Below are 23,247 nucleotides of genomic sequence, written 5' to 3'. Positions count from 1 at the left end.
TCTAAAATAAAAAACAATCATTTTACAATGTTAATCATTTTAAGTTAGTGTTAATAAAACAAAACTATTGAGTTAATCTATATTATAATAATGCAAGAAGAAAGAAATTACTTTACGGTAAAATTAAGATTTTTTTAAATATTATTTATTTTTGTTTTTATTGAAAAGTGATACATCAACAGATCATAATATCAATTATAATATAGTTATAAATTCTTAATTACATATATTAATTGAATTCCTAACAAGTATTACGCAAACACAATAAATATAAACGTTATTATATAATATTTGTAAATTCATCAACTCATTATTAGTTTTCAGCTCTAAGTCAATTCTCATCTTCCATCTAATTTTATAAACATATTTGACATAATTTTTTTTTGCATATTTTTATTTGTGGCATTTTTCAAATAAAATCATATAGTTCAATTTTGTGTTCAAATAACTAAAATATTCGTTCCATGATGTTAAAAAAAATTTGTGTGCCCCCCCCACTACCAAAATGGGTGAAGATTGATACAAGCCTGATATAAATATAGTGAATAATATATATTTACCATATTTTTAAAAAATATAATATAAATACATTTCCAAAAGTAACTATTTACAGTTATTTTTTCAAACAAATTTAACGGCCACTTATTTTAACAAATGGGGTTTTATTTAAACTAATTCAATAAACTTAATTTCCTTTTACCTTTTAAAAATTAGCACCCATGATAATTTATTGATTTAAAGATGAATTCTAATTTTTTAAAATGAGTTTTTTCGATTTTATATCGCCTATATTATACTTAATTATGTTGTTTTTATAAATCAAATTTTTAGGTTACGGAACGCATTGTTTTAATTATGAGCGAAACGCGCCTCAATAATTTTCTCGCAAGGTAAAATGAATATAAGGAGATTTATTCATTAAGATTTTTTTTAAGCAATTCATCATTTTATCTTCATAATTGAGTATAATTTATTATACTGTATAATATAATACCAAAAAAAATTTAACCATGTTTTCTTAACCCTTTAAAGTCCTGTGAGCTAATTTGACATCATCATATTGCATGTTATTTTTTAACGTTAAAGACCACGATTTAATTTAACATTTTAAAATAAATATAGATTGTATCCAATCATATTTTTTCAATAATCAAAAAAATATATACTTTTGTTTTTATTTAATATCATGTAAATTTTGACTATTTCCGTTTCGATTTTTTCTGAATTACTTGATTTTACATATTATTTAAATATCTTTTAATTGAAAAATTTTGAAAACTGTTTATTTTATAAAGAAGACAAAATATTCAAATATGTCATCATGAATTTATATTTTTTTAGAATTTTAATTATTTTTGTAAATATATTTTTAATATGATGCGAAATTAACTAATTGGGAATTTAATAAGTTATTTTATTAACATTGAATAAATTTTATTTTTTATAGATGTCAAATAAAATAATTATAATTGAAGGTGATATTTCGGAAACAGATATTGATAATAGTGAGGATAATTTTAATCATCTTATTGACAATATAGATATAGATTCGCCCATAAATGCACTCCACATAGAACTTGATAATGTTCATGAAGGTCCTAGTTTTCCTAATCTCAGTAGTAATTGGGTATTAAAAAATATTGAATCATTTGATACAACATTTTCTAAAAAAAATTCTAATCCCCAAAATAATATTCCAACACCATATCACTTTGAATAATATTTCATTTGATAGATACCTGCATTGTGAATGCATGGTTATTGTATCGAAGACATTACTTCAAAAAAATGAAATTTTTTTATAAAACTTATAACATTTAAATCTCAAATAGTTCCTGCCTTGTTAATGGCAGGTAAAATTAGTAATAGAAAAATAGGGAGACCATCAAATGAAAATCCTAAAATACAAAAAGGATCTAAGTTATCTCAGATAATAACTGACGTTAGATATGATAATTTAGAGCATTGGCCAGAAGTTTCTAAGACTCAAAGGTGTAAATTATGTGTTATCGCAAAGGACTATGTGTAAAAAAATTTATGCTATAAATAGGAAATAAATTTTAAAAAAATTTTCATAATATATAAATAAATGTTTTTTTATATACATGCATTTGGCTCAATGATGCCAAATTGTATCATTTTTTTTACCTGTATACTATGAAATAAAAGTCGAACTCGAAATAAAAATTTTACATCCTTGGTGTATATAAATGAAGATTTTTTATAAAAAAATTTTTTTAGTTTTATTTTAAAAAGTCGAGCTTTAAAGGGTTAAATTATATTATGGTTATTTTTAAATTATATTATGGTTATTTTTAAATTATATTATGGTTACTTTTAAATATACAGATAATTTTTTTTAAATTTTGCCAAAAAAATTAAATATTTATTTGCTCGATAAAAGACCCACTATTTCTCTCTATATGTTTTGTTTGGCCTGTAAGTTATACGACCATCTATTCCTGAATATGCACGCTATTATTAGTGGATTGAATGAAAAAAGCAATATACACGACGATTACTTCGAATTAATTAACAGTATTTCATCAGAAAACAACTCGAATGCCGAAATGTTAACCTTGCTGAGCTATGTTTTCCTTAGCTCCCATGGGTTATTTAGTCTCAATCCTGAAAATTTAAGTTTCATTTTGTCTATTATTAAATAATATATTATGTCGGTTAGCGCTCAAATGTAGGAAAAAGCTGTTATAATCCGATATGACTAAATACTGCATTGCTAAATAGGAATAACGATAGTAATCAAAAAAATTTTATATAATCTTTTTTTTAAAATAATTTTCAGAAAATTTAAATATATTTAAATCAAAAAAAATTATAGATTAAATCAGAGACCTGCAGAGGTACCATTTGCACGGCCCGGCCCGGTTTTAAATTTTTTACGGCCCGGCCCGGATTAAAAATTTAAGGCCAGGCTCGGATATTTTTTAAAAAAAAAATTTCAGGCCCGGCTCGGAATTTTTTAAAATTATATTCGACCTGGTATATACAAAAATTCACCTATGAGGTATTTTACCATATTTTTCAGCGAGTATTATCGCTTATTATTTAAAAAATACATTTAAAAAGCTAATATTTTGAGAATATTATAATGAATTTATAAAAATTATAAAACTGTTATTTATAAAAATGGATATTTTGAGCATATACTATATTTTATATTGCATTGTATAAAAATAAAACTAATATTCATAAAAATGGTAATAATATTTGTCATATACTATATTTTATATTACATTTAAAAAAAATAAAACGAATATTTAATTTATAAAAATGGATAATATTTTGAGAATATAATATATTGTATTTAATTTACTATATAATTTATAAAATAAAAATAAATCGCTATTTAAAAAAATGCATGTATAATAAGTAGTATTTTGAAAATAAAATCTAATTGCTCAATATTAATATAATTTATTTTATAATATAAATTTTTAACAAAAGAAGATAATTGTGTTATATAATATTGTAAAAAAAAATAATGAAAAATGTTGGATTAAAAACTTTCAAGACTCAAGGTAAATATAATAAATGCAATAAATATTTGACAGTTTGCAAAGTAAAAAACCAGCATGATTGACGAAACCCTATACTCTAGAAAGATATTAAAAATTCACAAATTATCATGAAGAAAGAGAAGCATATCTACCTTTTCAGGTTGAAGATAACTTCTTCTTTCTTCAAGAATTCTCCCAGTAGTGGAAAAATTCCGCTCACAGCTTGCACTTAAAGCAGCAATTGCCAATTTTGATAAAATTGGAAATTCGCTTTGATGAGCCGCCCACCACTCTAACAAATTATCCACCTTAAATGTTTTATCTATTATTTATGTAATTATAATATTCATCATCGGGTATTGACATATTACCAGAATTACCATCGTCCCATTTGTCATAAAACGATTCAGTTTGTTTAACAACAGTCGTAATTTGACTGGTCGATGGTATTTCATTTACTTCCTGAGCCTCTTGTTTAATATAATCTTTTATATAGTTTTCCGTCATTTTGCGATCTGTCCCTGACTACATACGTAATTGCTTTAATTTGGGACAGAGAAAAAGTGAAATAAAATGATACTTGTGTAAAACAAATTTTCAATTAAAAAATGCTTTATATTAAGTAAAATCAATTTTATTTCTCCTTTTCGCTTTGAAAGGTATTACAAACTTTAAGAAGTGATATTCCTTTATTTGATTGTTTTGGTAAAATATTCTAAAAATTTAGATATGAATTATAAAAAAATATATTAATAATACTTGAATATTGGGGCTTATTTAAGATATTCCTTTATTTGATTGTTTTGGTAAAATATGTTGTAAAAATTTAGATATGAATTATAAAAAAATATATTAATACTTTGAATAAATTTGCAGGAAATTAATAATTAGATCGATCTGTGGGTGTTAGGTAGTGTTAACCATCACCCAATATATTATTTTAATCATAACTATAATATAATATAATCTTATAACCATTAACTCATAATGTAAAAATTTTTATAAAAAATATTAAGGCCCGGCCCGGGTTTAACAATCTTAGGCCCGGCCCGGATATATTTTAAAAAAATAAAAAAATTTTTAGGCCCGGCCCGGATATATTTAAAAAAAATTTTTTAGGCCCGGCCCGGGTATATTTAAAAAATTTAAAATACGGCCCGGCCCTGCCCGGGTTTAGGGCCGGGCCTGCAGGTTTCTGGATTAAATATCTAAAAATATCGTCGGTCTAGAATTAGAATGAGAAAATCAGTATTAAAGTTTAAAATCAAATATAGGAAAAACTTATCGATCAATTTAATTAAAAATTTCACAAATAATTTATCATATTATTAATTAATTATAGTCTAAAAAAATTTTCCTCAAAAATTTAAGTATAAAATTTATTTGATAAAATCGAAATGCAAGCAAATATAACACTTTATGATTTTTTTTAATGTTCAAAATGTTCCATTTACATTTTTTTAAAGAATTAAATCAAAATAATAACTTCAAATTATCAAAATTAACACTATATCTTTATTTTTTCTAATTTATTCTAATAATTAAAAAAAAATGAATATAATATAAAACTTATTTAATTAAAAAAAAATTCAATACATTCTCTATGTACTCTAGGCATAAACTCTAACATTGTTCTAATATCTTTTTTAGTTCTCATCGTTAATCCATTCATTCTTGGGATCAATTTAATATTTGAAAAATTTGTTGTAACAAATTCTTGTTCATAACATTTTTATGACATTGAAATTTGCATTTATTAGAATTATCATTCTGAACAATCCTTGCTCTTTTCAAATCACCTTTAATATTTATATAGGCCTCATCACATTTCCTTAGTCTTTTTCTTTCATTTTCTTATATTTAGGTTGAGTATAGTTGTTAAATGCTACCTTTAAAAGTAGCGCGCTACTGCTATCGTTATTTGTCAAAAAAATTAGCTCGTTATTAGCTACTATTTTTTAAAAGTAGCTTTACCTACTTTAAGCTACTTTCTATAAAAAGAATTTACAAACAAATTTTTTATTTTTTGCTAATGTTATTTTATAGTAAATATAAAAATCAACATTTATAAATATTAAAATAAAGTTAGTTTTGATTATAAAAAAAATTTATGTAATAAAAATAAATATTTATGGTAATTTGTTGCATTTTAATAATAAAATCATTTCAATATTATCATCCCCAAGTCTAGAGCGATGATCAGAAAGTATAAGTTTTGCCTCACTAAATAATCTCTCGATAGCACTTGAGGTTAAGGACGTATTTAATCTTATATACATATTTTTAATATAAGATAGATTATCAATAATCTTATTTGCAAGTACATCGTATGTCTGGCATCCTATTATCATTTTGAGGGCAAATGCCACAGATCTTCTTTTTAAAGTCCTAGGGTCTAGCCAATGGCCTGTGATTCCCAAATAAGCTCAAAAATATTTAATCAGACAAGGGATAGAATTTTAATCATAATGTTAAATGATGGAATATCAACCAAGGACATTGGCTAAACTGTATAAATTATAAAATCAACAATAACTTTATCAACCAATTTCTGAAAAATATTGTCATTTGCATTATTAATTAATTTGGTTTGAATTGAATTAGTCTTTTTGGAGGTAGAGTCGCCTATACCAAAATTATTTAGATGTTTCTCCATTTCCTTAAAACTCATGAACTGTCTTATAAAATAAATATTACTAGAATGTAAAAATGACAATTTACCTTTAGGTGTTTCTTGTTATAGCTACTGGATTGATTTGAGGAAATAATTTTTTTACATTTTAAACAAATAAATTTGAAGCCAGTTTTGGATTATATATTTATTTAAAATTCAAATCTAGGGAATGGGAAATTTGTATTATAGCTATTAAGAATATTTTCTTCCCTGGTATCTTCCATTTCATTAATAAATTTGTCTGAATCACTTTCAACGATTTGGATATCCATAGGCGATGACATTTTAAATTATTAACACGTGATTTTTATAATACAAATGAAAATGTAAATTACAAATTGAAAATATATTTGAATTTCAAAATTAAATAATAAATCATAAAAATTATAGTTAATTATGATATTATATTTAAATTTTCATGTTTATACTTACCTTCATTATATTTTTTAAAAGTAGCTAAGTAGCGGCTACTTAGCTACTTTGAAATAAGTAGCGCGCTAAAAAATTAAATAATTACAAAAATAGGAGCCGATATAAGCTATAGCTACCAAAAAAGTTGTAGCGCGCTACTTTAACAACTCTGCTTTTAAGATATAACTAATTTATAACTGTTTGGTGTTTGCGAGACCCCACCAAAGTTATTATGTAATTTTTTAAAAAATATTTTTATAATTATCTCTCAATTTTTTTTATCATTTATTGTGATTTTCGCAAATTCTGAAAGTAAATATAATAAAATTATTTAAAATGTAATATTTTTCATACATTTGAGCTGAATATAAAAAATAAACATTATTATCATACAAGGAAAAAAAAGGATATCATAATGCTATCAACTTTTCACCATAATAAAAATATTGGTCAAAATGATTCAAGCAAGCCTGAAATGATAACATTTTATAATATAACTAAAGGTAGGTTAGATATGGTGTATTGAAAGACCAAAATGATACAATTTTAAGGCCTTACACACTTCTAACATAATATCAATTAATTCACATAATATAATAAATACAAAAATACCACTACAAGGAGTAATTTCATATATAAAATTATTAATGAAACTTATAAAGCCATATTTAGAAGTACAACAAAAATTATCAGATTATCCTGACTTTTGAAGGAATTTATACACAATATATTAGGGAAAGTTTGAAATAGTAAAGATGAGAAAACGAAATATATTTTTCAAATATGGGGAAAAAAATTATGTTTAGAGCATATTTATGCTTTATGTGATAAGTCAAAATTAACTATTTCAATGTCCTATATTTTTTTTATGTTTGAATGTATTAGAGTAAATCTTGTTTTATATTGAAGAATAAATATCAAAATAATTAATTATAATAAATTTTAAAAAGTATTATTGATAAAAAATTTACCTTGACATGAAAATTATGTAGGATAGATATGGAATGAAAATACGATTCAATATAAAAAAGCAAAAAATTAAAAAAGAAGCGATTTACAACACGTGATTAAATAAGATAATAGGATAAGCTATGCATATGAAGCAAAATTACATCGTTATATGTAAATAGCGCAAAATTGACAATGCTATAACTTTGGCAAAATTGATATTTTTTAATCTAGTTTTTATTTTTATATATATTGGGAATAAATAAGTTATTATCTACTTCTATCTCAAAAATTTTGAAAATGTGGAGTGGAGCACTCCAATTCTATAGCGACGATATATAATTATATTTTTAAATATTAATGAAAAAAAAGTATATTTAATAACTTATTACAACTCAAATTTATTTTCAATTTTAAAATTTAATAAATATATATCCAAATGATATCGTTTAATGCATAAATATGAAATATCATATCAGGATAATCGAATGATTATTGTTTAGCGTTTTTTTTGAATTAAGGTGTAGATATGGAAAATAGTGATCAGCATCGGGCCTAATTTTTCAAGCCCGGCCCGGCCCGAAATTTTTTTAAAAATGTTTTGCCGGCCCGAATCTGAATTTTTTTTTAAAAGTTTTGCCGGCCCGGCCCGAACCCGAAATTTATTTTAAAAAAATTTATCGGCCCGGCCAGGCCCGAATTTATTTAAATATAGAAATTAATTTTTATAATTACTTAAAATAAAAGACATATGTTATATAGCGTTTAGTTTCAATAAATTAAATCAAAATCAAAAAATTAAAGCACAATATAATCTACGACTTTATATTTATCGTAGATTTACAGTATATCTAATCTTATCAATTATCATATGGCAATCAAGTAATTTTTACCAATATAGCGAATTATATATTTTACAGAAAACTATAAAATATTGATAAGGACATCAGAAAATATCTTTTAAAGACATAGTGGGATGAATAATATGAAGATTAATTTTTGATATCATTTTTTTATTTAAAATAAATAAATTGCGTTAAATAATTGAATGCAAATTGTTGCTATATTTATTATTAAGAGCATTGATTAGTAAAATTTGTTAAAATATTAACTGTAATATATTCTCTAATTGTCAAATATGTCTGTAAAAGTGGAATTTTACCTAGTATTTTGTAATTCTATATAATAGAGGAATATCCACTATATGTCTACTTACTTTTTATAAATAAATTTCTTATACTTGTTTGGAATAAATCATTACCATGCTTTTATATTAATGTATATACAAGTAATTTATTATATTTTATATAAACTAATAAAAATATATTTCATATTTGTTCCAGGCTTATTTTTTTTATTAAAATTAACTCCTATCTTGTAAAAATATGTTATGACTATATGTAGACTAAGGTAACCCGGCCGCCCAAATGGGGTCTGGGGGCGCAGCCCCCATTGATTTTTTAATCCCCCTCTAGGAAAATCCTGGCTACGCCTATGAATGTTTATATTTACGTGTAAAACATTATCCTAAAAAATACTTTTAAAATATTGTGATTTGATCGAATGCCATCTCATAACTAACCTATGACTAAATACTGCATTGCTGGTGATATCCATTGAAAAATGTTCATTTTTGTTTTATGTCTCTATAAAAAACATTATCCTAAAAAATATTATGATTTGACTGATAATCGACCCAATGACTTACTGATTTGCTAGCGTTATCCGTGGAAAAATCTTCATCTTTGCTTTATATGCATATATTTACGTGTAAAGCATTATTCCAAAAAATATTGTGATTTGACCGATTACTGAACTCAAAACAGGCCGCTTACTAAATATTCGATTGACTAAATTTGCTAGTAATATAAATAGACACATGTTCATTTTTATTTTATATCGCTATAAATCCTTGTAAAACATTATCACAAAAAATATTTAAAAAAAATATCGTGATTTGACCGACTCGTAGACCCTTAATAGAGGATTGATCTATCATGATTATTTGGTCGGTTTTTATTTCGGCAATGGTCAAATCATAATATTTTTTAGAATAATGCTTAATACGTAAATATAGGCAAAAGCAAAAATGGAGATTTTTCTATGGGTAATGCCAGCAATGCAGTATCTAATCATTGGGTCGGTTTACGAGTGGGTTATCGGTCAAATCACGATATTTAATAAAAAAATTTTTGTGATAATGTTTTACAAGGATTTATAGGGATATAAAATAAAAATGAACATGTTTCAATTTATATTATTAGCAAATTTGATCAATCGAATATTTAGTAAGCGGCCGGTTTTGAGTTTCGTAATCGGTCACACAATATTTTTTGGATTAAAACTTAACACGTAAATATACGCATATAAATCAAAAATGAAGATTTTTATATGGACAACGCCAGCAATGAATAATTTAGTCCTGGGTCTATTATTAGTCAAATCACAATAGTTTAAAAATATTTTGGGGAATGCTTTACATGTAATTATAGCGACATATAACAAAAATGAACATTTTTCAATGGATATCAGCAGCAATGCCGTATTTAATTAAATTTTTGAGTTGGCATTTGGTCATCACAATATTTTAAAAATATTTTTTAGGATAATGTTTTACAAGTATATATAAGCATTGAAAACAAAAATGGAGAGTTTTTGATCAAGAACGCCAGCAATATATGTGCTTTACTAGTTAGCGGTTATTTTTCGATTTTAAACCTCCCTCATAAATTTCAAAGAAATCATCATTCTTTTAAAATTTTTATGTTTTCCACATGCATCAACACCCAAATACAAAAAAAAACGCTAACCAATAATCATTCGGGTATCCTAATGTGATATTATATTTATGCATTAAACGCCCTTAGTAAATATATTTTTTTCCATTAATATTAAATAAAAATCGAATTAAATACAATTGGATATTTAATCTCTATTTTTTATTCTATAAAAAAGATTATATTATAAAATTTTGAATAAGTGCTTTTTACAATGCAGTATTTAATCATGCCCGTTATAATTACATATTTTTCCTGATTACCTATTCAAAATTTAATTTCAAAAGTAAGTGTTGTTAAAACGGCTATCTCAATATTTCATCTAGACATATATTATAGCAATATATTTCTGGCTAAAATATTGAGTTAGCCGTTTTGGAAAATCGGCTCAAAACGAGCCTTTTAACAACACTATTCAAAACCTAGTTTTGGAAATTTTTTATAATATGGAGTTTGAGTTTCATCAATATCATATTCAAAATGTAAATATTTTAGAATTTTCTATTTCGCTATATATAGTACCTTGGAGATTACATTTTAACTATTGGAAAATTTTGATTGGCCGCCTATTGGCTAACGAAGACAGTCATATAAGACACGTGAGCTCATTGACAATCACTAAGATTTGTGCACGGGTTTATCGGTCCGAAGCTTTACCCACTATTTGTAAAGGTAATGTGTCAATTTTGGTTTTGTTTTTATTTTATATATGCATATTTAAGAGTAATGGCTTATTATAAATGTGGACATTGTATTAAATATTTGAAATTTAATTCAGCTATAGTATTTATTTGCGTAAAATATAATTTGAGTTTAGTAATGGCGATATAAATGTTATTTTTAAATACTATTGAAAATATTGAAATAATTCAGGAATGTAAACCCAGACCCTGAACCCTCTCGAATCCTAGTATTTTTGCTGGACTCAAACTCCGATCTGGATTTAAAGTGGAGGGTTCTTTTAAAAATAGTATTTTAGAAAAAAAAATTTCCTTCTTTAAATCCATAAAAAATCATTTTCAAAATTTTCTGCTTTTTATATTTATATTTTATAGGTAATTCTTTTTTTTTAACTTATATCAATTTTACAAAGTGAAATATTGTGATTTTTATAGTATAGGTAGACCTGTGCGCCGATGTCTCAATCAACGGCGGCGGTTTTTTAAAATTTTTTTATCGGCGTTCGGCGGCGCAATATTTATTTTAAAATTTTTTTAATGAATTTAATTTATAAATCAATATATTTTTTAATGAATAATCTCCTTATAAATATTTAAAAGGGCTAATCCATTTAAACGGTTTTTACCGGTGCTATTTCTTAAATAGGTTTTTAACCTTTTCAAAGTTTGAAAAAGACCTTTCATTGGTGCAGGTACTAATCGGTAAAGTAGCTAAAATAAAAAGTAATGTTTTGATATTTGGCAGGGAATTTAAAGTGCAATTACACATGGAAAGAGCCTGCAAAGCATTTTTAGGTCTCAAAGAGTACTCTATTCTGTCGAGATTTTTATACCAAAATTCGACATCACAAAGTAACTTATCATACGATCCTGATAAATCATCAGAATAAAACTCTGAGATTTTTTTAATATCCTCTCGCGTTTCATGTGTAATCAACAATTCAGACTTAACCGGCAGAAGAAAATAAAAACTTTTTAGAATAAAATTATGACTAATAAATCTTTCTTTTAATTGAAATAAAAATGTATCGATAAGGGGAATAAAAATATTTATTTTATAAAAATCCTCAATCGAAGATGCATCAATATTTAAGCGATTTGTCTGTCTATAAACTACTCTAGTTTTAAAAATTTCAATCCCAAACAAGCGATCTCCTTTACTTTCTTGTAAATATCATGAAATTTTTCATCCACATTTTCTCTGATATTTGTTAATATTTCAACAATATCCTTTGCCCTATTCATAACCTCTCTTAAATCCAAATTAATTTTTTGAAGTATTTTGCTAAAATCATAAGTATAATTAAATAAAAAATATACATATTGAATTGATATTAAAAATTGTGGCTTCGTAATCGCCTGTAAAAAATTTTCAGCATCTGAGGAATCCTTTTCTTTGCTGGATACGTAGGATTCGAGTGCTGCAAAAATAACTTCATATAATTCTATGAAGAGTCTCACTGATTGTTGTCTTTCGATAAACCTAGTTGGGCAAAATCGTTTTAGTTTTTTTTTTTGGATTATTTGAATCAATATCATCAAATGTTTGGATAAATAACTGCCTCTTTTTGGGTGGTGTGAAAAAGTCACAAACGACGATATTGTTTCTAAATTTTGAAAAATATATTAATTTATAAAAAGATATCTATAATACATAATAAAATCTAATAAATTCCAATTAAATTAAAAAAAATTTTACGTAAACTGTTCCGGATGTCTCGAATTTCACATGCCTCGGATATCATCAAATTTAGGCAATGTGAGCTGCATTGAACATATAAAGCGGTGCTATAAAGCTCTCTAATTCTTGACTGCACTCCCTTAACATGACCACTCATTGAGGAATCTCTATCATATCCCTGGCTCTCATTAGATTTAAATTTAAATCTAGATCTTGAAGGGATGCTAAAATTTCTTTGGCTATCGTCTCTGATTTAGTGTCATATAAATCAATAAATTGAACAAAGAGTTCCTTCATTTTATAATGACCTGATTCCATATCAAAACCTTATTGCTATGGATAATTGCTCTATGTTACCAACATCCGATGTCTCATCCGCCAGAACACTAAAAAATGGTGATGTTTTCACTTTTGTAGAAATTTCTTTCAATATAAACTTATTGCATATGGATATAATTTCATTTTGAATGCATGGACTAAGGTAGGTGGTATTTTTAGCCTAGCTTTCAAAAAGCTTTATATAATTATCATTATTGTTGCATAAAAGTTTCAGCAATTCCTTAAAATTCCCTTCATTATGAGAAGATGAAAGTGTTAAGGGGCCAGATGATACTCTATGAGATCTTAATGCTAAGCCCTGCCTCCCTAGCCAAATGATTGCATCAATTATTATAATTATTCTGGCTCTGTTGGTTGTAACAATATCAAATTTTTATTTATTTAATACATTAGATATTGATATCTTTTGATTCATAGAGATGGCTTTTAAAGCATCAGATATCTCTCAAAAATTGAGATGATATTTATTTTGTTGATGATAATTAAAATTTTCAAGAGCATCTTTCCATCTTGTATATACTTGACTTACCAATGTTTTGAGTTTTTGAAACCCGGGTCCAGCATATCTTGGTGAAAAAATGACGCACACTTACAAAAAGCTCCCTTTTCATTAGCTGAATAAGCAAGCCACTTATATTTGTTAAGCCACGATGTTTGACATTTCTTTTATCCAAAGACAATGGAAATTTATAGCATTTGTCAGGTGCCCAAATATTTTCCACAGCCAACAATTCGTCATTATCATTTTTAAACTGAAATTTTAAGTATAATGAAATATAGTTTTGAGGACATTGATTTTCTATATTTTTTTTTAAATTTTAAAATATATATTTCAATGTGAATTGTAGAGTTCAGACCTGAGCAGCACAACAAGAAAAGAATATAGTTTATTAAAATATATCTTAAATAAAGATTCAAGTTATCTATTACAAATTTAAAAGACAGGGTAAGACATAGAAGGAAATTATTTGTTTTTATCTAAGATACAAGTTTTCACAATACTGCCCAACTCTGCTTGTGAATGTTGTATTATCTAAAGATCATTTGGGAATTTATAATAATCAAAATGATGAGCTTTTCATATAAAAAAGGGTTATAACTAAATAAAGCACATTGCAAAATTTTAATAACTCAAATGAAAATATAATTTACAAATAAAAAAATAGAACTCAATTATATTATAAAATACCATACCATCATTTGATGATTTTCCAGCCAAATCAACTGAGAGCTCAGATTCTTTAATAATACATAATTTTCCTAATTATAAAAAATTAAGAGAACTTATAAATGATAATTTAGAATTATACCATTATCATTTGATGATTTTATTTTAGCTAACTCATTTGTTTTCCCTGAGTATGTTGGTTGTATTTCTAATTGCAAGATTTAAATAAAAGATATTATAAAAGTGAATACCATTACCATCGTCATTTGAGGATTTTGTTATTTCTAAATCAAATTACATAAATTTCCTAAATCAATTTAAATATACCTTTATTTAGTAAAAATTTTCTTATATCCATGTGGGAATTAAATAAAAATTTTAAAAACTATCTTAGTTTAACAATTTAAATTTTATTATTAAATTTAAAATATCTAATTAAACAATAAAAATATATTTACAATATATATTTAATTGTTATTTAATATTTTATTAGTTCATAAAAATATATTTCATTTTAATATCGTATATATTATTTATTTTATTTCTAAATTGAAACAGTTTTTTAAATAAAATATAAAAAAATTATAAAAAAAAATTTATTTTGAGGGGTGATGGGGGGTTTCAACCCCAAAACCTCCCCTTGTCTACGCCACTGACCGTAATGAACCATTATGAACCTTTATAATTAGCTGAACCGAACCGAACCTTTGTAAATTTTTTCTTAAGAACCGAATACGTAACCATTATAATTTTTTACATACTGAACCGTTATAAATAACGGTTCGGGTCCCTGCTAAAAAGAGCTTAATTTAATAATTAATATGTACCTTAAAAACAAGTATAATTGTGTTTAAAAATTTTTAGTTGAAGTTTTTGTTTATATAAATCGCGTTTTTCGTTTGTTATATTAAAAAAATTCGCGATAAAATTTTTTAAAAAAATATGTAGACCAAGAAAAATTGCCGTTAGTTGATATATATGACTATTGGCTGAAATATAGTTATTTAATTTTGAATATTTATTAATTTTTTTATTTTCCTTCCATGTGATGGTTTGAAATAATTGATGAAGGAAAGGAGGAATCTTATAAGATTGTTTAACTGACCTTAATTATTGTTTTTTTTGTAAAATTTTATCAAAATATTTTTATAATGATTACGACTAGTTAATCAATTAATAAGAAATTTGTAAAAAATAAATGTATTATAATAAATCAGTTGTGATAACGGCAATTTCTTTCAATATGACTTCTATTTTATCGTAATTTTGCACTTATATCTAATTTCTTTCTTATTTAAAAGGCAACATTATTTCAAAAATAGTAACAAATTGTGGTTACCTTGCAAAAAAACCAATACCTCAATTAAATTTAAAAAAATATATAATTATGAATTATTGGTTTGCACATGCGAAATATTTTTAATAAATTTAACTGATAAATAGCAATCACGCAGACGCGCATCCACGGTTTTTCCCTTGGAAGAAACTATTTTTATAGAAATCTTGCTTGCATTTATTCGTGAATAAATAATCTATTAAGTTTTATAAATTGGCGAAATAAAATATCCCACGAGTAAAATATTGATAAATATATAAAACATTTCATTCGTATCTTAATAATCAACTTTAAATATTAGTATGTAATTTCTTTGCCCCCTCATATGAATATCTTTTAACCCGCATTTTTAATTTTTTATAATAGCTTAGTAACGAATCTAGGAAAAAACCTCCGGAAAAATAACCCGAGGAAAAAAAGCCCCGGAAATAAAACGACCGGAATTTTTTTTCTTATATTTATAGAATTTTAAGACCTAATAATACATATAAATTTTTATTTTATTTTTTTCATATTTAAAGAATTTACTTAAGACCTAATATAGGTATATTTCTATTTGGATTATAATGGATATACTCATATTTATTAGGTGTAGACAAATTAATATTTTATAAAAAAAATATTATAATAATATAATTTATTAATAAGCTAAATTTTTTTAGGCCCTAATTCATTATTTAAAGATTACTCATGTCATATACCCATAAAAAAATGCTTAAAAGATAAAATATTGATATTCAAATTGGTACTGGGAAAAAAATAACCCATGTATTTCTTATTTTCGTAAATTATTTGCTATAGTAATAAATACAAAATCCATTAATTACGATATTAAGTAGGCTAAATTTGACAAAATTTTGTAATACGATATATTTATTTTATTGGGAAATCATGATTATATATATGCAAATTTAATGAAGAATAATTGTTATATATATTTTTTTATTATTTGGCAAGTCGTTTTTTTCAAATTTAATATTGTTATTTCGTCGAGTCATTTTTATCATAATTAATAGTTATTTTAATATATTTTTTGGATATTTATTTTTGGAGAAAATTATTAACAAATATATAATTATTTCGCAAATTAAAAAGATATAAAAGTCTAGAAAAAAGGTAAAAATTAATTCTTATTTTTTGTTTTCGCGGTTTATAAATTATTAAACGAATTATAAAACAAAGCTATAATAAATAATAAAAGGTCTAAAGAATTAAAGAGTACGCCTACGTATATTGTGTAAATTATAAAAGTGGTGGCCAAAACTTTGTACGGGATAATATTTTTTTTTTGAATAACGTTGAAAATTAATTAGTAGGTAAAGCGTTGGATTAACAGAATAACGTTGAAAACTAATTAGTAGGAAAAGCGTTGAATTTACGGAATAACGTTGAAAATTAATTAGTAGGAAAAGCGTTGAATTTCGGAATAACGTTGAAAATTAATTAGTAGGAAAAGCGTTGAATTTACGGAATAACGTTGAAAACTAATTAGTAGGAAAAGCGTTGAATTTACGGAATAACGTTAAAAACTAATTAGTAGGGAAAGCGTTGAAGGTTTGTGGAACTTTTTTTTTTATAAATAAGTACACCAAGTGACCAAATTACACGGCTGCCCGTTTTTGTCGAAATTTATTTTAAAAACAAGTCTTATCGTACGGTAGTGTTCTCCAAATTTTAGGCATATATAGACCTATTACACTGAAGTGCTGCCCAGATTTTTGGCATATATAAACCTGTTTACCCAAATATTTGTCATATTAACCTATTACACGGAATTGCTGCCCAACTTTTATCAGTTATAAATCTGTTATACGTAATTTGCCTAAATTATTTTTATATCTAGAATTATAAAGTGTGGATGTATATGTTTATCATTGAATTGTTTACGCTATTAATAATATCTTATCATTTGACATTATAACTAACCAAGATTTTTATTTTGGAATTAATCATTAATTTTTTATAAAACTGGGATGAAAAGCTTGAAATTTGTAAAATACTGGAGATACAGTATAATATTTTTGGAGCGTTGGTTATGCTATTAATATGTATGTGTAGTTTAATATGGGGAAAGTTTCTGGAGGAAATCGAGGCTCAATTTGACGTGTCTGGGATTGAGAACTGCTTCTTGTTACTTCCCTTGATACTCCATTGATATAATTTTTATCGAAATAATCAAGAATATCCTTATCATTGCTCGGAGTAACCGATCTCAGGAATGTCATCATTGCATTGCCCATATCACATAAAGGAACTAATGCTAAGCCGCTCATCATGACACAAAAGAAGCTTAGAGTTTCATCGGTTCTGTATTGGCTTTTCAGACCTAGCAATTTTTCTATAGGTGATATAAATGGTAAAAGTATCCTCTGATTTTTTAATTCTATGGAGTTTTTTTCCATGGTTTATTTTTGGGTTTTTTTCCTATTCCTCTTAGTAACAGTTTATTTTATAGCCATTTTTTTTTCACATATAAAAAGAAAAGGCTTATTTTTTCGATATAGGATATAATCCAGGATCTACCATATACCTCGCATTTCTCTTATTAAAGAAAGAATTAGGCATACAAAATCCAACAGCTTTTTTTACAGAAATCAAGAAATGGTATATGGATCTCAACTATAATTTAGAATTTCAAGTTTCTTTATTTTATTTTTTCAATATTTAAATAATTTGAAATATGGTCATGACAATCATGTCTCTATTTATTTAAAAAACAAAATTTCGATTAGTTAACATATTTTTATTTATATAGTTTAACCTTTAAATAGATTTTCATGATAAATTTGACAATAATTTTTTTAATATATTGATATATCATATTACTTATAATAATAGGAAATAAAAGACGGGACGCGATGCGAAAATAATATGATCATTTCAAACCTGTTTATAATTGTAAAAGAGCTTCCAACATATGTACATAATATTAAAGATAATACTATAATTAACGACGCTGATAAGACATGTCATATGTGTATAGATATTATTAAATTAAGAAGATTTATAGAAAAGCGTCATACTTATATAAATTTATACATCGATTTATTTAGTTTAATATAATTTATACCTTTCCGTTACAACTCCTAATACTCAAATGATGATTTTTTTCAAATAAAATATAAAAAATGACGGAAGTTTGACTTAAACTTCCTAAAAAACAAGCATAGTTATGTTTCAAAATAATAAATTTGTATTTTATCTTTTGGGGGAAAATGCTGATGTAATGTCTCTGATTTTGCCGCTTATTTTCTTTTTAAAAACTTAAACTTCCGTTTATATATCTAAGAAAAAAGATCTGGTATAAAAATAATTAGTAAATTTAGAATTTTCGCCTCGGTCGTGATCTTTATATCTGAGTTATCTATTTATTTAAAAACAAGTATTTATTTTATTTATAACCAATTCTTTTTTAAGGATAATTAAATTTTTAAGAAAAAAGAACCTATTTAATAGAGTTCTAAATCATTTTTCTTCATTTACATAAATTCATTTTTTTTAAAAAAAATAATAGAAATGATTAAATATAAAAATTTATTTGGTAATTTTTATGAAAAAACTAGTGGTGTTTTTTTGTTTTTTAGTTGTTTTTTTGTAAAAATAAAAGATTTCGGACATGTTTCATAATTAATTTGCGAAAATTTATAAATTTTGTTTCAAAACATTTTGGACAGAGTCTAAAATAAATTTCTTAAATAATTTGATAACGAATGAAAAAAAATATTTTGTATATACTTATTTGTTTATAGATAACGTGTGTTTTATTTTGAAAGAAGTTATGACAATGTAGATAACAAAAGAAGTTAATTAAAATGATACATAAGGCAGAATTAAATAAGAATTTTGGAATGATGCTGATATAGTGTGAGAAGAGTTTAAGTTTTAGGTTAAAAAAATACTATAATTGAAAAATAGTTAAAATTTAGTCGAATATGCAGTTAAATCAGATGTTGTAATTAAATTTATGCATAATTTTTATTTAGACTGCAGAAAAAAAGCCTCAAAGATCTGGTATAGGAGATTTGTAATATCAGGTTAGGGTTGGCATAAAATACACTCAAGTTGATAATATCAAAATATTAGGTTGTTGATAACCAAGATCTTCAGGAAGAGAGATGGCTTTCATCATTTAAAAGATCATGCCACAATTGAGTTCATTTAGATCCGGACTATGTTTGTAAATAGAGATAAGATTAAGATACAAAATTAAATAATTTTAAGATTTGGTTTTATTAAGATGAATATACAATTATTGTTAAAACAGATGTTGATATTGGAATTAATTCTTATTAAAGTTTTACTTTTATTTGATATGATATCTAGTAAAACATTAGGTTGAATTAACTTTAATCTTCCGGAAGAGAAACGGCTTTCATCATAAAAATTAGGCCGCAATTGAGTTCAATTAGAAATCAGAATTTTTATTTTAAATTAAGGTAATATGTTTTACAAGGACTGTAAGAATATGATATGAAAAAGTTTCAAAAAAAGATAATTGGAAGTTTAAAGAAAATGCTAAAGTATATTTAATAAAGAAATAGGTAATTAGACTAAGAAAGAAAAAAATAAGATGGTATAAAAGATAAAATTATAATTGTTGAAAAAATAGGGTTTAAAAGTGAGAAGAAGTTTTTGAAAAAAACATTTTTTAGAGGAGAAAAAAAATGGTTTTTGAAAACAAATCTATAGAAGAGAAAGAAGTTTTTGTAAAAACATTTTTTAGAGGTAAATTATAGTTTTGAAAACGAATATATAGAGGAGATGAATATGTTAGTTGATCGAGAAAAGTGATTTTTAAGTACAAATTTAAATTAAGAGTTATTAGGTAATAGAGAATTGTAGCGTATTACGTTAGTGTTGTTAATGACTCGTTTTGAGCCGATTTTTAAAAACGACTAACTCAATATTTTAGCCAGAAAAAATATTGCCTAAGCCTCGAGATTTGGCTACTAGATGCCCAAACCTCTGTTCCTTCTACATACAAAATCTTCAGGCTTGCGCAATAGTATTATGGATGAAATATTGAGTTAGCCGTTTTTAATTATCAACACTATATCACGTCAATACCGCCAAATTTTTTCCGCGAAATGCACGCGAATGTTTATTACCACGAAAAGATATTATAAGCGAATGCATCATAGCGAAAACAGTATCGCGAATACATTATCACGATAACATTATCGCGTATGCATTACAGCGAATGTATTATCGCAAATGCATCATAGCCAATGTATTAGAGCGAAGACATTACCGCGAATGCATCATATCGAATGTATTAGCGCGAATGCGTTAGAGCGAATGCATTACCGCTAAATTATTATCGCGAATGCATTGCAGCAAAATTATAATTGCGAGTGAATGTATTATCGCGAATGCATTATAAATGCGATAACATGAATGCAATATAGCTAGACATGTGCGCCACCGCCGGTGATTCTGACCACGCCGACGCCGCACGCCAAAAAAGTGTCGGCGCTCAACATGCCGCCGCCGATGTAAAAATTCGACGGCGTGGCCGCGTGATACATATTTTTCATTATTAATTTATTTTTATGTTATTTATGAATTGTAATTAGAAGAAAAATATTAATTATTTTTTGAATTATTAAAAAATGCGATTTTTAATAAATATTATTTGCTATAGATTTCCATATTCGCTCACTTTGGGCAGGTTTGTGACCAACTTGCTAGATAAAATAAGATTAGGACATTAAATTTGAAAAGGTAATTCTATATTTTATTCTTTTAATTTTTGATGCTTCAAATAATTTACAACTCGTTATATAAAATTTATTTTTTATCATAATAGGAATTTTAATTAATGATTTTTATTTTGTTGCCATTATAACATATATAAAAAAACCAGGACTAAAACAATTATAATGGATGCAGCATTGCAATACTTTGTAACAAAATATAGTATATCCTTGCAAGCAAAGCCTTCTTTTGCTTGGAAACATTTTGGATCCTTAATATTAAAAATTGACACAAATAATAAGAGTACCAATGTTACTACAGATAAAGTCTTTTGTAATATATGCTTGCAAATAGCACTTGATAAAGATGGTGAGGATGAAAATAATTATAGAGTAAATTTTTTGATATTTAAAAGTAATTATTTTAATTAGTTATCCAATCAAATCTTTTTCAAAAAATATCAGCACATCAAATATAATAAAACATTTACTTGACAAACATGATTTATCATGTAAAGAAGAAATACCTAAACAAAATTTAAAGTTATTTTTCAAACCCATAAGATACAACTGATCCTAAAATGGATTCTGGTAAAAATTATGTTCTCATGTGTTGCAAGGATTTAATGTCATTCTCTTCTATAAATAATATTGGAATGCAAGATTTTCTAAAGGTTATTTGTAAAATCATTATAATTTTTTATAGGGCAAGGGCAATCTTAATTTTTATTATAACTATTAATATATTTAATTATTTTATAACATCCCACATTTAGAATTTTTTACGACATAATATTTTTATTATTAACTTTTTATTATATGGAAATATAACATTATTTCAGATGCCAAAGAATTATCATATAGAATTACACTTATCCGGAGTGGATTAGATGATGTGTATTTATCAATGAAAGCATACATATGCCAACATAATATAGGTCCTAAATTTTGTGCTATAACTTTTGATATGTTGACCGACAAATATAGACGGCGAAATTATATCACCTTTACATTTCACGAAATAGATAATAATTTTAATATTGTATTTTATACATTGGCGACACATCATGTCACTCAAAAACATACCGCTGAAACTATTCTTTCCGAAATAGAAAAAGTTGAAAATGAATTTGATTTAGGGTCCAAGAAAATTCAAATGGTTACGGATGCAGGACCCAATATAAAGAAAAGTGTTCGTCTAGGAGAATATGACCATAATTTATGTTTGGGGAATGGATTACATAATCTAGTGACAGTCGATGGAATAAAAAAAAGTTAATAAAATAGAAAATCTCATTAAAAAGTGAAAGAAGTTATAGTTGCCTTAAGATTCAAAACAGTGGATTTTGAATAAATAAACGATATAGAAAATAGAAAATGTTTTGAATCGATATCATATATATCGGATATTTTAGATTTGGATGATAATGATTCTTTTTATGAAGATCGTTTGGGTTTTGTGATGATAGTGTAAATCAAAAATCATATGAGAAAAAACAAAAAACCTTAAAATTAAATGTGCCCGTTGGTATAGTTGGTGCATGAACTTTTAAATTTTCTTAAAACCTCCAAAAAAAACTGTTGAATTTTTATCTGTCCAAAAAGGAGTAACTATAAATTATCCTTATTATTTCGTAGTGAAATTAATATGATAGTCCTCCCATAGCCTTAAACAAAATATGCTTACTAAATTTGATCATAGATTTCCAATAACCGATCTTCAGGTACTATTTTAAAATACATAAATTATTTTTATATATTATTTCTCTTTCTTTTCTTAATTTACTTAGGTGTTAGGAGCACTTTTGGATCCTTGTTTTCAATCAATAAACATAGTAAATGAATATTTAAAGGAAAAAATATTACTCCGGTTGAATTTTTATGTCAAAACGCTACCTCTCTACGGCCTTACACGGACGAATTAAACGAATATGAAACGACGGAAGTTGCTTCAAAACTCGATTATCTTAAGTCATTGGCTACGAAACATTCATTTATTCAAAACAATAACCTGGAACA

The 23,247-nt window shown here is 25.3% G+C and overlaps 2 protein-coding genes across 4 annotated transcripts in view; both read left to right on the top strand.

Annotated features, from left to right (window-relative positions):
* The window catches only part of LOC135928616 (uncharacterized), a 68,857-nt gene extending 66,828 nt beyond the window's left edge, over window positions 1–2,029 (top strand). Inside the window, exons 22-25 of the mRNA XM_065465072.1 lie at window positions 832–890; window positions 1,033–1,036; window positions 1,448–1,619; window positions 1,833–2,029. Of these exons, the coding sequence (XP_065321144.1) occupies window positions 832–890; window positions 1,033–1,036; window positions 1,448–1,619; window positions 1,833–2,029 (432 nt within the window). The remainder of the gene's footprint in view (window positions 1–831; window positions 891–1,032; window positions 1,037–1,447; window positions 1,620–1,832) is intronic.
* Window positions 2,030–2,409: 380 nt separating this feature from the next.
* LOC135928325 (uncharacterized) lies at window positions 2,410–21,256 on the top strand. 3 transcript variants are annotated; one of them, XR_010572288.1, is made up of 5 exons: window positions 2,410–2,640; window positions 10,848–11,000; window positions 17,713–17,888; window positions 18,013–18,170; window positions 18,371–18,659. XR_010572288.1 is itself a non-coding variant. In XM_065464767.1 (5 exons), the coding sequence occupies exons 1-5, from the start codon at window positions 2,424–2,426 to the stop codon at window positions 21,225–21,227; spliced, it is 660 nt and encodes a 219-aa protein (XP_065320839.1). In that variant the 5' UTR covers window positions 2,410–2,423; the 3' UTR covers window positions 21,228–21,256. The 3 variants fall into 3 exon arrangements, 2 of the variants coding, with proteins under 2 accessions (XP_065320839.1, XP_065320838.1); XM_065464767.1 differs by lacking the exon at window positions 17,713–17,888 and adding an exon at window positions 21,177–21,256 and having other exon boundaries at window positions 18,371–18,451; XM_065464766.1 differs by lacking the exon at window positions 17,713–17,888.
* The last annotated feature ends 1,991 nt before the right edge of the window (window positions 21,257–23,247 follow it).

The sequence above is a fragment of the Gordionus sp. m RMFG-2023 genome, chromosome 4 (genome assembly GCF_954871325.1).
Source record: "Gordionus sp. m RMFG-2023 chromosome 4, tfGorSpeb1-WG-v2, whole genome shotgun sequence".
Classification (NCBI taxonomy): Eukaryota; Metazoa; Nematomorpha; class Gordioida; order Chordodea; family Parachordodidae; genus Gordionus; species Gordionus sp. m RMFG-2023.
The sequence above is the reverse complement of the archived record's forward strand: the minus strand, read 5'-3'. Positions and strand labels throughout refer to the sequence as shown.

Bases quoted from the DNA above. Each gene is read 5' to 3' on its own strand.
- LOC135928325 (XM_065464766.1), top strand. From the start codon at position 2,424: ATGTTTTGTTTGGCCTGTAAGTTATACGACCATCTATTCCTGAATATG. The intron at 11,001-18,012 runs GTAATGTGTCAA...ACATATAAAAAG, and splicing joins TTTACCCACTATTTGTAAAG to AAAAGGCTTATTTTTTCGAT. The intron at 18,171-18,370 runs GTTTCTTTATTT...TTATAATAATAG, and splicing joins ACTATAATTTAGAATTTCAA to GAAATAAAAGACGGGACGCG.